Source organism: Anarhichas minor, unplaced genomic scaffold (genome assembly GCF_050575085.1).
Source record: "Anarhichas minor isolate MPS153535 unplaced genomic scaffold, ASM5057508v1 ptg000016l, whole genome shotgun sequence".
In the NCBI taxonomy this organism is placed as follows: domain Eukaryota; kingdom Metazoa; phylum Chordata; class Actinopteri; order Perciformes; family Anarhichadidae; genus Anarhichas; species Anarhichas minor.
The window spans coordinates 3,141,473-3,158,777 of NW_027466462.1; the positions used below are offsets into that span (position 1 = coordinate 3,141,473).

Genomic DNA, 17,305 nt, shown 5'->3' on the forward strand with positions numbered 1-17,305 from the left:
TGGCCCAAATCCTCCCTTGCTGATATTTTGTACAATAATGGAGAGACATGCTAATATCTGGAAAGACAAACCTGCCTTTTGGTTCGTAAGGTCACCAAAGCTCTTCGATGAAACTGGTGAGCGGCAAATATTTATGGCCAATAATCACATCCATTTTAACGCCGGGAAAGACCATTACCCAGAGGTCATAGCAGTAAGTATAACTGCCTCCCTTTGCCTGACAATAAGCTCTCAGTTCAGCTCTGTGACAAATGCAGTGGTCCCACTTTGTGTTCACTAAGTTCAAGCTACAGGAGGGCAGCTACCGCTTCACTTGGGGTCAGGCCTAGCTGAAGGGACAATCCACCCAGAAATACTTCCGACACTGTTGTACATTACCAATCTGAAGAGATCAGTGCATATGCCAGGATACATTTTAGCATGACGTTGCATTTCTATCGTTTTTGGTATGACTTTTTGGAAACACCAGATAAAGAGGACTATGACTTAGAGAACTAGTGCGGTGGCACAGCGGTGCTTTGAGCAGAGGAATCACTTAAGTTATTATAATTCATCCTCTGAGCCCCATGAATCTGAATAACAAAATGTCATGGCAATCCATCCAAAAGTCGTCGAGACATTTTACACTAAACAACAAACATCAAACTGTTCGCTGTGCTAGAGGTAAAGTCAGACGATCACCAAAGTCATCAGGAGTCAGCCTCTGACGACCATGAATGTGTGTACCAAACTTTGAGGCAATCAATCCAATAGTTGTTTGGTGGTTTACGTTTTTAATTAGTCTTAGTTGATCTTATACAATTTACGAGTAGCCTAAGACAATTGTTCGTTGCCTTTCTTGAGGTAAGCTGGGAAAATGCTGATAGGCCCTACATTCATGGAGACATAAACTGTTTACCTCTTACCATACAGAGACACAGTCATAACGCAGGATCCCTTTTAGGGTTACAGGCATCCAGTTTCCTTTGTTCGATGGTTGTAAAATATCCTGACTATCCTTATTTAGGCAGGTAGTACGTTCTGTAAGGGGTTAAGCATTCCCTGCAGGGATGATAATCTCCAGATTTGGCATGGCACTACGCGGTTTCCACTAGTATTGATCCGCTCTATTCTCCTTGACCGAGCTTCAATGAATGAATTGAATTCAAAGCACAGCATATATAACAGTGTTAGAGTATTTAAGGGTGGAATAATCCTGTCAAAGTACAAAGAAACATGACCACTATTGGATTACTGCAGGCATTAAAGGACTATTGGATGCTTGTTACCTTAACACTTTGCTTGCAAAACAGTAGAATAGAGTTCTACAGTATAGTTGGTCAAACAATGCCCCCCCCCCATGTTTAAATAATGAATATTGGGTATTTTCTGTCCTGAAACTACACACTTTCCTCTCATCAAGTGCCACCCAGCACATCCGTCATGCAGATTCAACACGAGAACATCAGGATGTTGTCAAACACCCCGACGTGTCCTAACTTAAGAGTTCAGTCCTTTATATTAAGTGATTTGTTGGGAGGATATGTTACAGTGCAGAGTTTTCCTACAGACGTTAATGCACAGGATACAAATCAGTCCAACACTACAAGAAACAGTGAGCAATACAAAAGAAAACAGATCACAGAAACTGTGATCGAAATAAAAGTCTCGGCCGTTGGCACTGGGGTTGGAGTGGAGCGTGTTGGTGAGGGAGAAGAAGCAGGGAAGTAAAATGATACACTGATAGATTTGTATGTGGGTTTTTTTCGATCCTACAGCTTCAATAACGTCAAAGATGGGGGCAGAAGTAGATCCACCGACATTCTGTACACACCGACACTGAAGTCCTTAGCAAGTCCTTAGCAAGTGAGAGCCGGTTTTGGATCGACTTGTTGACGTGTGTGCCGGCGTCCGTCTCCGCTTCACACGCACAATCTCTCACAGTTGTGAAAACTTTTCGGGGGTAAACACAAAGTCTGCTAAGGCTTCAATGCGGAGGGGAAATAAGAGACACAGTGTTCAAAAGAGCAGTTATTATGGTTACGTTTCAACAGTCTTGCTAGTTATTATGTTGGTGCATGGAGGGAATGGCATAGTCAGCTGGTTATAAGCCGTTGGGTTTAGTAGAGATCTTTGTCTACTCTATGTACAGTTTTTAAAGGTCATGTTTCCATCATCACACGCCGTGTTAGCGCTCTGACTTGTTCCTCCTTTCTTTCACTTTGATCTGCGCTTATTCGTTTTATTCAGTTATTTTCAGCAGTGCAACAAATAAAATAGTGAAAGAAAGTTTTGTCTCTTTTAAGTGTCACGCAACACAACATTTTTCACAAAGTAAATGCAATATCCAATACGATCGCTCAATTTATACTTTTGTTTCTGCACTTTTAGTGTTTTTTTTCATCTCAATTTGTCAGAGATATGTTTCAGAATAGTTTCAGATTAGATGAAATTAGGCCCTTTAGCTACAAAGGTGAAATTAACATACAGTTGAAATCCGAGTGTCCTCTATGGAACACACACTGCAGGTAAATATATATTATTTCTGCTGTACTTTCTTCTAATATATTATTTGTATATGTACACCTCTAGCCAGCTCATATGACAGCCTTTCATGCTAACTGGTCCCCTTGATGAAAAGAGGACCTATAGACAGGGAGCATCCATAGCATAGAAATAATTACTCAACTTTCATAACTCCGCTATGATTATACGCTAAAGGCAAATATTGGCTTTTCCTATGAAAATCAACTTTAAATATCTTCTTCTAAAATGTTAGACTTTTTTTTAGTTGTTCTTTAATATGATATAATTATCTGTAAGAGTAAAGGGAATGCATACAGCACCTCTAGCTGAGGAACAGTGACCGCCCTGTCCTTTAAGTTTGACTTAAAGTTTAGTTTAAAATACAGCAAGCTCATGGCAATACGGCCAACAGAGGCAAAAAGATGGTAACTTGGTAACTGTAATTATTTGTATTGAACTATATGGACTTTAAAGGAATAGTTTGACGTTTGGGGAAATTCTTTCATTTGCCTTTTTTTACCTAGAGTTAGATGAATGTGGCATCTTTTCATCACACCCAAAATGTTGACTGTTTCTTTCCCCCAAATGTTGAAGTATCCCTTTCAAATTACAAACGCACCTGAACTATTAGAGCAGCTACACACAAAAACAAGAACCCTCATAGAAAACAACCAAAGTCATGTATGGGAGATTCAGATTCATTTTTATATTCATTTCTTTTTCTCACGTTTCTCACTTAAGCTGCAGTTTTGTTTAAAAATATGTTTTTGATAATATAAACTATGTAATTACATGGTTTAGTTTCAGTATCTTAATCTTAAAGTTTTCATTCCATCAGGTTTTGACATTTTGGCTATTTTGCATATTCAAATTGACTTGAAAAACACTGCTGAATTATTAGTCATTGTCATGCATCACTGCACAGACAATGTATCCAGCTTCATATAAACTTTGCCATTTCGATTTGTTGTTAATTAAGTTTTTCAAGGCGGGGTTTGTAGTTTTAAATCATTGTGGATGTAGTTATCGTCTTAAGTATAATTAACTACACTGACACACACACATTAGCACAGCATCACAGATCGAACAGTGTTTACAGATTACTCTCATTCTGAACTGACCCACTCAGCGTTTGAAACGAGGGTAGACTTTGTCTCTCTCTCTCTCTTTATCACTCTCTCTATCACTCTCTCTCCTCACACACATACACTGTCGTCCCGTCTCCAGATTTCTTCTTCTAATGTCTCTTTTTCCGCAGCTTCCCGTCTCCCCTCAGCTTGGGAAGAGGCTGCATCGCTACAATCCGATTCGTTGCTTGGTTGGTGTCCGCGGTTATGTGGTCACGGCTTGTGTTAGTGCAAGGAGGGTGCGTTGCTGGATGTGTGTGTGTGTGTGTGTGTGTGTGTGTTTGTGTGAGGGAGGGGGTGTGAGGTGGGGGAGTGATGGGGTTGGTCAGAAATGGTCGGTCGGTTGATTGGAGTGCCAGGAGTGAAGAAATCAAGGTGCAAAGATCAGGGTTGCGGGTCGCGACCTCACACTTTTTTAGGGGGAGGGGCCAACTTGATGATCTCATCTTCAGACGGCTGGCGGATGATGTCTTTTAGGGGGGAGGGGTTGGAAAAAAAGGGTAGAGAGAGAGAGAGAGAAATCTTAAGAAACCTATGCTTTAAACAAAGAAAGTTTTAGCCAAAACAAGTCAACTTTTTCTTATGTAGACCAAAGCTGTGGAAGAATCTGCCCATAAATATCACACATGCAACTTAAAGTTACAATCCTTGGTTGGCATATTTTCAGGAATAGCCATTTATTGTAATTACATTCTGTAAATACCTCTATATAGTAAATCTATTTGTTCGTGGCGGACTCCACCATTTGTGCGCGGGACTCAATTCCTCTTCAGAAGCGTTCAACTGGTGAAAAACTGGATGGCTTTTATTGTGAAGCAGCCATAGAAAACACAGCTTACCGAAATGTATCACTGATGTTAGAACTGGCAGCGATTGTCCGTCAAAAATGCATCTAGAAAACCTTATTTACTCTGTTTCATTTGTTTACTTGTTTGAATGCATTTCATGCAGATCTATTTTAGGCACTTTGAGTTGCAATTTAACATGTTGCTGTATTAAAAGGTTATTTTACTATTACTCTAATTCAAAGGAAATACATTAACTTTAGACCAAATATTAAAACGTTGAAGCTCTGAGCTTATTATTTACATTTACAGTACATTAAACACACTTCGTAATTAAAAAATCATGTTCAGTATCACAAGCAGGGCCGGGTATTGAGCCTGAAAAGCACAGAAAGTCTGATGGGAAAATGCTTTCAGTCTTTTGCTCCGTCTGGGCTCATCTTGTATTGTCAAGTTTTATTTATAGAGCCGCTTTCATGCAAGATGCACAAAGTACTCTCCAGAGTGGTGCGGATGAAACACAATGACAGGACGAAAGCATCAGAAGGAGATAAATAAAGCAACAAATATTAATATGACATCGTAAAAAAACATTTTAAAAGCGTTAATAACAAGATTTATATAAAACTATCGGTGTAGAAATAGCCAAATGACAGTAAACGATAAAAAAAAAACTTGAAGATTTGAAGTTGCAAAGTTATTTTCTTTTACAGATTATGCCATAAAAATGCTGCTTCCTGAATAGAACTGAGCTCAGCAGACATTTAGTCTTTTAATAGCAGAGGAACTGATGTTCTTTATTGGGCCAGTGGACCTGTGATTTTATGTTGTAACCTAAATTCCCCCCGTGAACTGAAGTGAACTGCAATTAACAGTTGTAGAAAAGAAATACACCTAATAATGGCAGCAAAGAGAAAGGTTGGGAGAAGAGGAGAAAGAACATTTTCTCATAGGGTGTGTCACCTTTGTATTTCTTGGCCGAGGGGATGCGCGTGAGCTTGGTGTCGATCTCGTCATCCTCGGAGATCTTGAGCACGGTGGTGCGGTACTCGATCACCCTCGTCAGCAGGTCCGGTCGCCGCGAAATCTCGAAGATGTGCTCGATGTACGACAGATTATCTGCATGGGAAAAGTTGTCATTAGTGTCAGTTTATAGCAGACATGTCAGACAAACTCTGCTCTTTGTTTCACACACTGGTAGGTAAAATAAAAGCTTCATATTTTGATAGATTATTTGAGTCTGTGTGTCTCACCTTGGGCCAGCTTGTCGTTCTTCTCCAGGTAGCTGAACCACTCCTTGCAGGAGGTGATGTTGTTGCTCTGGTCCTCGGGGATGTCCTCCTTGCAGGCCGACTTGAGCTGCTCCAAGTCTTCGTTGGTGATGTTTTCAGACAGGTCGCTGAGCAGAGAGCTGTACTCCGCCATGGTCTGGGCAGAGACAAGAGAGAGAGAGAGGAAACAGTTAGATATGCTGAATAAGAAGATGATCAAGAGGAAATAAAGAGGGAGAAATAAACAGAGGCCCAAAATATCTTCATGTTGCGTAATGTGCAAACCAGCCCGCCTAATTCCTCCGGTGCGGAAATCTTAGCTAATGACGAAAGCATACTGTCAGAGCGGGATGGAAAAAAGACAAAGAGAACAGATGATATCGAACAGGTCAATCGTCTCTCTCTTTGTATCTGAAAGAGGAGACTGACTGAAGAGACAGGACGTGACAAAACGGGACGAGATACTGTCTTGCGCCCTAATTAAGGACGTCCCAAAGGGGGGGGGGATCTATGCACTCAGTGAAGGACTTTACTCAGGATTCGGCTTTTGCTTTCCATCACAAGGTTATCTGTTTATATTGACTTTTACTATACTTGAACATTTCTTTCAACTAAAGCCAAAAAAGTCTCACAAAAAGATCCATTTCCTGTGTATCCAAAGCATGAAGGAGCGTATTCCTCTGTGCCATAGAGCTCCATCAGTTGTCCAAAAATATATATATAATTGAACTGTAAAGTATTGAAGGATAAATTAACTTATGTTCTCTCCACATAAGTTAGCATTTATTAAGTTATTAGCTGCTATTCATGAAATCCACTCAAGCTCTAATAAACATTTCTACTGATCTCTGTCTCCCTCTAGAGGACTCAGTGAGGAACATTTCTGTGCTACAGTAGAATCACAAAAGCAAGGAATTGGTCAAATTTTGGTTATTCTATGCGTGTTGGAGGAGAGGCAGGTCTACCGCTCAGGGATCTATCCATTGTGTGCATGCGAGGTACTCAAATGCGTGGCTTGTTTTCAGATTTAGACCTGAAAGGGAAACAGTGGTTAAAGGATTCAGTGCAGGCATGCGTGATCAGGCTAGTGTTAAAGAATGAGTGTTGGGGTTTAGGTTATCTTCACAAAGATTGGATATTTGTCTCTCTCTGTGTGTGAGTGTGTGTGAGTGTGTGTGTGAGTGTGAATGTGTGTGTGTGTGTGTGTGTGTGTGGGCATTCCAGTGAAAGAGAAGCAGAGAAACAGAGAGAGTGCGTCGGGGCCGTCTGCTCCGTTGAGCTGCTTCAGTTTGGAAGAAGCAAAGGAAACGGATCAGGATGCAGACGCAGGTTTCGGCTCATATCTCGGTTTATTAACATATTTTGGGTCAAGCTATTCGTGTGCATCTGCATAACCGGATGATCGCGAATATCTGTGCATGCGTTACTTCAAACGTTATGGTGATTTGCAGAATGCGAAGAGTTACACAAGAACAAAACGATCTGTAATTAGTGCCGGGTGTATAGTAAATGCTTGTACAAGATCAGAATATATTGGCGACCATCAGGACGATTCTTTAATCGTTTTAAGTATTCACTGGTTCTAAATCCCCTCTTGTTCCAAATTTGAACACACAGTCTACAAAACATCTAGATACAGTGAGAAAATGTCCCTGGAAATGTCTTCAAGTGTCTTGTTTTGTCCAACCTGCAGTCCAAAACCAAAAGATATTCAGTCTACAATGATCAGACGATACAGGCCAAAACAAAGGCTGCTATCCCAAAAGTCCTGGTGAGATATTTCCCCAGCCCTCAGAGAGTTTAACGAGGCATCGGTTTAGCTGTGTGGGAATGATTAAGGTCACCTAACAAACAGCTGCACCTCAGCTGGATCCACTGTCTTGCTCGGGGACACTTCGGCAACTCTGGGAAGCGACGCAAGTTGCAGAAGGACCACCCCTCCCTTCTACCCATCTCTTGTAACCATAAGCTTCCCACGACATGAATGTACATCTCTTTTCTGTGTCACACACAGCAGCCCCCCCCCCCCCCCCCATCCCTGGCATGCCGTTGAATGCAGTGCATCATGGGCACTGGCACGAGGCTCTGATCCCCTCGGTCTCATCACAGATAAGCGCGGCGTACAGAAAAGACCCAGAAGAGGCTCTGTGATGAGCGGTGTGACCTATATAACCGAGCTGCTGTCACCTGCAGCGGCCACCAGAGGGCCCCCGACCCGCTGTGGAGCATTACGCGCTGTAGCGGCAGCTTAAGCATCCCGCCGGTGCAAACAATGCCATCGTCTTTAGCATGCTCACAGGGACATGTTGGATGGGAGTTGATGCTTTCTAGCTGAGCTCAGACAACAGTGATGGGGGGAAATAATAAATAAAAAAAACAATCTGCATTTCCAGCTAATAAGTGGCGACTAGATGAATAGGTCTGTACATGCTGTACTCACAAACAGTGAGTCTCTAAGTCAGCATGTGATGTTTGGGATGCTGCAGTCCCAGACGCTGTTCTGAGGTTTGTTTGTCTGTCCTCTAAAGGCTAATTGGTGGCATTTGGATTGGTTATGGCTGATCCTCGATCTCAGCCTCAGGGCGAGAGCACAATGATGACAGGGCGCTTTTACTGTGCATGTTGGGGGGGAAGAGAGAGAGGGGGGAGAGAGAGAGAGAGGGTGTGTTATATCAGTATTAAATGTCATTCATCTCCTCTCTCACCAGAGCAACTTGCTCAATCAACACAAAGTGCTGCGTGGGAGAGAGCACGGATATGCACCTTAACTCCAGTGAATACAATAAGGGTCTGAATACAGTGTGTGTGTGAGTGGGTGTGTGTGTGTGGCTCCTGCCTTGAAATGCAGGTTTGTAAATCGTGTGTGTGTGTGTGTGCATGTTTGCATGCACTCAAGTGAATGTGTGTTTGAATGCTTCCACTCACAAGCTTGTGAATTGTGTGTGTGTGTGTGTGAGACGGAGGGAGACTGGAAGACTGAATGTGTGTGTGTGTGTGTGTGTGTGTGTGTGTGTGTGTGTGTGTGTGTGTGAGTTTGTGTGTGTGTGTTGGTCCCTGTGCCTCCTCTCTCGACTTAGGTCGCCCTGCCTGCTCTCTGTTTTGCACCACAATGGACCGGCGCTGCTTTTGTGTACTTTCAGAGGAGAAGGGGGGGGGGGGGGACAAAAAACAACAATGGATAGAGTGGCTACATGTTGTGTTTCTCTCTCCCACCACCTCCTTCTCCCCGTCGCCTTTAACTCTTTCTCAACCAACAGATAAAACATGTTTCTATTAAATTAGTCCGCGATGGCCTTGCTTAAAAATGCATTGTTGGATGGGCTCTGACAGTTATCAACCAAAAGATGAATCGATTAATCTTGCAGCCCTAATCACGACAGTGTAAAGTCATAATTCTGACAGTCACATGACTTTATATGTTGTATGCAAAGACAGAACATTATGACGATGATTGAAAACACCTGAAATTGCATTTTCCCCTACAACGGACCGAATGCATGAGTGATCACAGAGAGAAGGCAAAGAAAGCTTGTTTTAGTTCACATTCATGTCTGTGAAGGCCGACGAACATGTATGAAGTGTTTGGTAAAAACATTCTGAGACAAAACTGACTATATTCCTTTTTTAAATCCCTGTGCGACCTTGTAGGCATGCTCTCAGTAAAAGAGTTTGTGAAATCCCCTCCAACTGTCGCTCACCCCCCCCCCCCCCCTCTCTGGGACGAGCCTGACACTGCTTCCATACATAGAGACCCACTGTGCTTCACATTCTCATGAACACAAACATGCTTTTGTCTGCTCGTTCCTCTGTCTCTGCCGCCTTTGTGTGTGTGTGTGTGTGTGTGTGTGTGTGCGTCCTTAAATGTGAGACAGAGAGAGAGAGAGAGAGAGAAAGAGTTGTCACTGAAATTATAATTACAAAGTCAAATTCAGCTATATATTAAATTGTTCAAGGAGCGTGCACAATAAAAGATGACTTAGCGCAAAGAAAGAAAACAGGTTTTCCGGGACAAGAGCAAAGCAAACAGAAACAAAAATTACAAGTTAAGACTCTGGCTTTATAACGATATACCAATAAAGCTGCATGTGTGGTGGGTCAAATACGGGAGTTTATTAGCGCCAAAACATTCGAATAAACAGTAATTTAATTCAAGCTGTGATCAATCTGCAAGGGGAAGCTTTGCACTTGTAAAAGGAGGTGTTTATGCTCAGTTTGAAATCGTCCCTCACAGTTTGCTCTCGCAGTTTTGGGCGAGCTTATCAATAACGTTTGGCACACGGACTTCAACACGGTCTCACTGTATCTTTTGTAGCTCAAGCCTTTGAAGGAACGGTTGAACATTTTGGGATATACACTTATTTTGTTTGTTGCAGAACGTTAGATTTTGGTTTCAATGAGTGTGGTGATCAAGCAGCAACCTCTGGTACACTGAGACATTAAGTCAACGCAAATGCCTGTTATTGCACTTTCTGAAATGGCTCCTTGATGCAGCCTCATAAAAGCGAGTCGATCCCCATAGACACCAATGTTAAAATGCCCAACTTTACAGCAAAATTACATATGTTTACAGCCTGCTACAAAAAAGTTTTTGATCTCTGCAGCTAATTGTCTCCCATCTAAACTATACTGAGGCTTACTAGTTAAGCAGCCAAGCTTAGCATTGCATGTGCTTTTTACGAACAATTTAAATGGGAGTCAACGGCCGGCGTTGCAGTTTACGGTGCATCTTGGCTGCAAATGTCTGCATGAAGGGTTCGGACTCTTTTAAATGGAAAAAAACAGCTTTAATTACTTTTGCACTGGTTCAGTAGTTTTGTCATTAATACACTGCCATAGAACTCAAGGCGTGAATGGATGCCAAGCAGTCTTCTTCTGCTCCGTGACTAAACTGTTAACCCCCCCCCCCCCCCCACCCCCATAGTCTGCTTTACATTGTGCAATCAGGCCATTATCCATCTAGACGAGACCCACTGTTCTCCCTTTGCTGCTCTTTTCTCCCTCCTTCACACCCTTTCTCGTCTCTTTTCCTGTTCCGTCTTCGTGTCCGATTTCAAAAGGGTTTCACGAATACACAGCAGCACAGCACAAATACATGCTTTTGTACTTAAGAGTATAGACGCAGCCGGAGTCGATCAATATGTTCTGTCAAGTGCATGAGTGCAGTCCTGAGGCGGCGTGTACAAATGGAGATAATGTCAAGCACAGATGAGGAAGACCTCGGCCTGAAAGCTGAGATCCTCAAGCACTTAAAGAATCCATCACTTTACTTCACAATACTTTCATTATTCACGTTATTCCAATTTCAACTGCACTGATGAGCAACCTGCTGAGTGTTTCTCTTTGTTGAGAGTAGACACACACGCACACACACACACACCACAACCACCAAAACTCCATTCACCCTCCACACCAATGACGTTGCCATGGAGACCAGGCGAGGCTTTGCTTTTTTAGGCCTGGAGACTGTTACCTAGCGACAGGGCAGAGACCATCCTCCCTCCCCTTTCTCACTTCACCTCGCACCCTCCCCAACCCTTTCAGAATAAAAGCCCCGATGACAATGACTGACACAAAAACACACACGAGAGGTGTGCCATTTGAGTCATATGTTGAATATGGAATGTCTATTTACAGAAAACACTGTCCACACACACAAGTGGGTAGAGAAAGACAATGTGAGACATCCTGACAGTCACATGATCAATCTACATCCTTGCGCAACTCTAACTCCTGTCTCTTTTTATCAAAGCCGCACGCACACACACACACACACACACACACAAGCCTTCAGATTTCTCCATGGCAACACAACCACCGGGATAGAGCAGCTCAAGAATATCTCCGACAGAGATCTGGATCGAGGAACAGACTCGCTTGTACTGTTTTCTACAGAATATATCCAGACCTTGTGTGTCTGGTTTGTCTTTGGCTCTTTTTCTCCATCCTTTCTTCTCCTCACATGTCGTTTACTTATCAGCAAAGTTGCTCGTCACTCCCTGTATGCTTATCTTATTTTTACTTTTCTAAAGTATTACATCATTCCTTTTTTTTTTACCGTTTTATTCTGCTGTGAAACAAACCCTCAACTTTCCCTCATAAACCTGACAAAGTGGCATCAAACAGGAAAACATAGCTTAGGCTGTAATACACTAACGTGTCAAAATAAATGTGGTAAATTATAAGAAATACTGGAGAACTTCTCTACCTCCTTATTCTTTCCTCTAATTGTCTCAGTCCCGTCCCTTCGTGTTCTCCTCGGTTAGTCTCCGTCTCCTTCATTAAATCTCTCATTAAATACACCCTGACATTTCACAACCCCCTATGCTCTTGTCCTCTCTCTCTCTCTCTCTCTCTCTCTCTCTCTCTCTCTCTCTCTCTCAGGATATTTTTTGTTATTTCACTCAGATGGACTGGGAGGCAGAGTGTAGGAGTCCCTCCCACTCTCCATCTTTAAATCTCCCACGAAACTCACCTCGACTTTACAAAAATCGGTTCGGCTGTCCGTGTAAAAATCTATTTCTCTAAGGCAATGCAGCAGCAGTTTGCAGGATGTTGCATCTCTTCCTCTCATTTCCCCCTCTCCTTTTACCTCTTTGTGCAATAAACCTGTTTTTTTCTGTGTTCCTGAATACATCTCCAGTCTTGCAGGAGCAGTAGGAGGTGAGGGGATTAGAGTGTGGGAGGCAGAAGAGCTCACAGTTGCAGGTCGAAGCGAATGTCCGCCTCCAAAAATCTCCCTCTCAGGTCAGAAGTCTCTCCTACCCATCCACTCATATCGTTTTGCATTTCTGAGCGTGTGACTAATTGCCTGTTTCTTTCAAGCATCTCACTTCAACCCACGTGCTCACGCTCCACACTGTGAGAAAGAAGACAAATCTTATTTAGCTGAGACGATTCTGAACACTCAGAGTTAAATTTATGTTTGCTCTCGTCCTTCTGTTGCTGTTGGCCTGCTGCCGCAGCAGGACTGTGTTTACTGAGGCGACTGCATTACAGACAAGAAGCAATGGCTGAAGCATATATTAAAGCAGAGGGAGATAACAGCCTTCACAGATAATACACTCTCGTTTACAGGCAATTGTGATGCATTTATCAACACTACGCGCGCAGTGAGAGACTGTTAATGAGTCTTAGGTTTTCCTCAAACTGTCCACTGTGACATATATTGTCCCTGAGTGCTGCTATCGCCCTTAACGTTACGCATTTACGGTCGTTTTAATGCACGAGCAGCACAAACTACACATACGTGTTATCTATATAATACCTTAGTGCTTGTATCTCTGAATTCATCAACGTCATGAGTACAATATTGGTTTGAAGCGCCAATAACGACAGAGGGGGGTGTGATATGACGATATTAGATCGTGAACTAATGTGTAAATAGGCAATTATATGCGGAGAGGCTCCCCATATCCACTTAAAAGCACTGCTAGGTTAACTTTCTCTCCACAACATAACAGAAGTGTGGGTTGAATATTAGTGAAATACTTAATAAATGCTTAACTAACTATCTTGCCATGAGCTGAACCTATCTCTCCTTATTGCAAGTCACGAAACGAGAACTTCCTGTTGACAACTTGAGGTTGGTACGACAGTCAGACCCTGAATCTCTCCCCGTTTACACTCTGGGTCCAGGCAGTAAATACACAGAACCCACATCGAATAATGCAAATCACACGCTGCATGGCCTCTACTTCTTTATACTAACCTCACTGGCTCTCAAGCAGCAGCCGGGTATTGATCGGTGGTTGCCTCAGGCGCTAAAGCGATCCAATCCGCCTCTCTGCAGGTGTTCCTTTCCAATAGTAAACAAGCAGACGCCCCCTGCAGATGGCGGCCGAGGGGGGGCCAACAATGTCAAGTCACTGAAGAGATCGACCGGCCGCGAGAGAGATTGTGTAAGCTTATTGTTTGTTTTGTATCCAGCTACTATATGTGTCGAACTATGTAGCGGAGAAGAAGCGTACAGCGGCATGAAAAGTAAACTCGAGTACGTGTACGTACATTCTGTCACTACAACTCCACTAATGCACTTTTGAGGCCAGCAAATGTCAAAACTTTGCCGACACGATTTATAATTATCACTTAATATGAAAGGGATTCAATAATGGAACTTGTTATGATTTATTCATACCGGTGAAGAGCTAACAGTTAAGTCAGTCTGCAGACGTCTGGCTGTTATATTAGCAGATGTTTACGGGAGGAAGATGACATTTATGTTGCTTTTACAGTATGTCATCATTCATCTGGTACATGCATTCACGCGCGCGCACACAGACACCTCAAATTAAAACACAATCCTGCCGTCGAAAGGTCAAAGACACTGCTCCCAAGTTGCGCCATCCGCCCCCCCTCTCCTCATCCGAGTCATTCCTCTTTTGTTGCATCCTGGTGCTCTTTACAGCACAGACACAGGGCGGGCTATGAAGTCGCCATCATCACAGGAGCGCCCGTTATGCTGTTTCTCTCTCGGACCGGTCCCGTTTGTCTTTGCATGCTTTGGAAGAGTCCCCCCCCCCCCCCCACACACATTACCATGTCTCGTTGGCCGCTCTATACACCACAGGCCTGTTCAGCGAACAGAGGGATGTAGAAGTGAAGAGGAAGAGCGCAGGGAGTGATATTGTGCACAGGATTATGGGACGAGAGGGGGGGATAGATGACGGAGCGCACGGGGACGGAGGGAAATAAGGAGGTTTGGTCCTTTTTTCCGTACAGACGGCCTCGTGTCCAATGAGGCGGGGCGAGTACTGCCAGCACTCATCAGCTCAACAGCCCAGAGCGAGAGAGAGAGCGAGAGAGCAAGAGAGCAAGAGAGCGAGAGACAGAGGAAAAGAGGAGGCACTAATCTGGGGAGAATATAGGCCACTGGCCCATTTCTCATTGAGGAGAAAAGAAGATTTGCTGTGTGTAAAAATAGTACAGTTGATTTAAATATCTTCATCTTTTTTTTAACAAACCATCCGTTTTTTTTTGTTAAACCACTCTTCTTCTCTTATTGGATTTGTCCCCCCCCCCCCCCCCCCCAAACTTCATTTCGGCAATCATCTGTGACATTTTCAAATAAATGAATCATCATAAATTTCGCACATGCTAGTTTGTTTCTCGAGTAAATAGAGAACCGGAGGAGTTAGCGTGAGTGGAAATAGAGAGAAACTCAAACTTTACCGACTAGACTTCAGTTGGCGGCTCGGTGAGGAAGCACTTTGGCACACTGGTGCTTTGACGTAGCTAACAGGCAACATGCTCACGATGACGATGCTAAACTATTTCTCAATTTTTAAAGTGCACAGAATTCTTTTTTTATTTTTGATATAGAGCTTCATGACAACTGGGCAACTCCATCTGCTGTGGAAGATCCTCTAATGGAGCGCCGGCCTTATCCTTTAAATCCTCATCTGATACCGTTAGTCTGCAACTAGCCTCTGCTTTCAGTCACAAATGTTTAAAAGTTCTGCGTAAAAGCCAACATATACATATATATATATTTTCACAATAAGGGAAATCTAAGGCATTCTTCATATAACAAGTGCTGTAATTACATCAGCTTGGTCAATCAAACCTTCATAAACCATGAGAATGAAACATGATTAGAAGCTGAAAGCAGGCTTTGTGCACCCTGAAGAGAGCTAATGGTTGATTGTTGTTGAACCTGTTATTTGATCTTTTTAAACTTCCAGATGCCATCCTAGAAATGCTCAAAACTTGTCATAAAGTTTACACAATCTACAACATAATGAGGCTGATTTACTGTCGCACTTTATGCGCATGAGTCATATAGATACGCTAAATTAAATACAACATCCAACCAAGAATCCGTGAGCAAAAACCTCTGCATTTATCAATGTTTTCACTCATAAGCCTAACTATCCTGTTTTGATGTATATTCACATAATGTAATTACACCTACATGTGTGTATTTATCCGTTTACATGTGTTGGTATTTTCCTCCCTCACATTTTTCTCAGAGCTATAGAAGAACGTTGGTGAGGAGTTTGTGTAGGCGGAGCTAACAATCAATACTCCCAAGTGACACACACCACACTCGCACACACTGTGGGCACCGTGTGAATGTGCCCCGCATACAGATACCCCTTACTTTGTTTTGGCACAAGCTTGCGTGAAGCCAGAGGCTAAAAGGTCAGCGAAAGAAAAGCACCGCGGGAGACTTTCAGCAACTAAGTCGAGGCGTGAAGACAAAATGTGAAAAAGTGAATGTGAACGCATGTTCAAGAATGAAAAAAGATGTGTTGTTCAGCGCTGGAAGAGAGCAAAATGTGCTGTTCTGTACAGGATTCATTAGTAAAACCAGATGCTTTCTTTCTCAAACACACACACACACACACACACACACACACACACACACACTCCTACATGTGTACACACATGTGCCTCTGGGTGGACAAACCAAACACAGAAGTGAGAGCTTGAGTGCATCTTCACCTGTCAAAAAAAAAACTTGGATTAAATTATGCAAGAAATGCAACATTCAGGCCGTCTGAGGGCTCAGTTGAATGAGAAAAAACAAGATGTTTCAAGGAGCTGCCGACAGTGTGGAGACCTGGCTGTGTCTGACCAGCCGAGCCCTTTACTTCCTGCCGTCACCATGGACACACTTCCTGGCCCCGGGTGTAGGGCGGCGGAAAAAACAGCCGCGCCAAGTGGGATAGAGAGAGGGAGGGGTGAGAGGGAGAGAGAGGGGTGAGAAAGGGAAGAGCATAAAGAAAGGATGGAGGAAGAGAAGAGAATAAAAAAAAAACTGGCGCTAATCCCTTCTGTTTTGTCCAACACTACCCTCCTCCTCCTCTCTCGGCAACTCTTCCCCCTCAGGGATTTATGGAGAGACATTTTGCAGACGGTGGCTCTCATTTGTCTAATTTATATTCACAAATATACGTATCGATGACACTTCACACATATCCACAGGAACATGTTACTGCACATTAGACTTTGAATAGAGGCTTTGTTGACAACACACTGACATCATGACTCTTGACTCTGTGCAGGACTCACTGATGACATAAAAGGTTATGTATACGATATATGTTTTTGTATTTAAGGTTTTGAACTGTGAATGAACACTGGAACATGTTGTCCCTTTAAAACAGCTGATGTTTTTCCTTCAAAAGTAATCACATACACACATGTGTAGGCTGAAAGATCCTATATTTAGCATTATTTCTGCACAGGGCAGTAGTGTAATATGAAATATCTAGCCTTCCTTTATTCTGTGAATACCTTTACAGTTTCTATGAAGTGCTCAGGGCCAGCATGCTGCACGAGGGTCGATAATGTGATAAACTGTATGCATGAATATGAACGGCTGCATGTGGCACACACGCCTGGATGAGCGCAGCGGTGCGAGCGAGAGACGTGGAGAAAAAAAGAGGGTGAGTTACTCCATCCCCTGTCACTGGAGCTGCCTTCTGCTTAATCTAAATTCTAAATGGCAAGCGCTTCATCGTGGCTGCAGGAAAAGACCAGATGGTCACGACTAAAACCAGAGAGAGAGAGCGAGAGAGGCCAGATGTGGTGTGTAGAGATACAGGAAGATGCCGGCTAAATAAAAAGGGAGAGATGTACAGGAGGCTGACATGGAGGATATGAAGGTACATGG

General features: G+C 43.1%; 1 protein-coding gene across 1 annotated transcript in view; it reads right to left on the reverse strand.

The window, feature by feature from the left end:
- Positions 1 to 3,898: 3,898 nt before the first annotated feature.
- The window catches only part of pea15 (proliferation and apoptosis adaptor protein 15), a 28,871-nt gene continuing 15,464 nt past the window's right edge, over positions 3,899 to 17,305 (reverse strand). The window contains exons 2-4 of the mRNA XM_076092453.1: positions 5,671 to 5,845; positions 5,381 to 5,536; positions 3,899 to 4,102 (exon numbers count right to left, since the gene is read on the reverse strand). Coding sequence (XP_075948568.1) covers positions 4,038 to 4,102; positions 5,381 to 5,536; positions 5,671 to 5,842 — 393 coding nt within the window. The 5' untranslated portion in view covers positions 5,843 to 5,845 and the 3' untranslated portion in view covers positions 3,899 to 4,037. The remainder of the gene's footprint in view (positions 4,103 to 5,380; positions 5,537 to 5,670; positions 5,846 to 17,305) is intronic.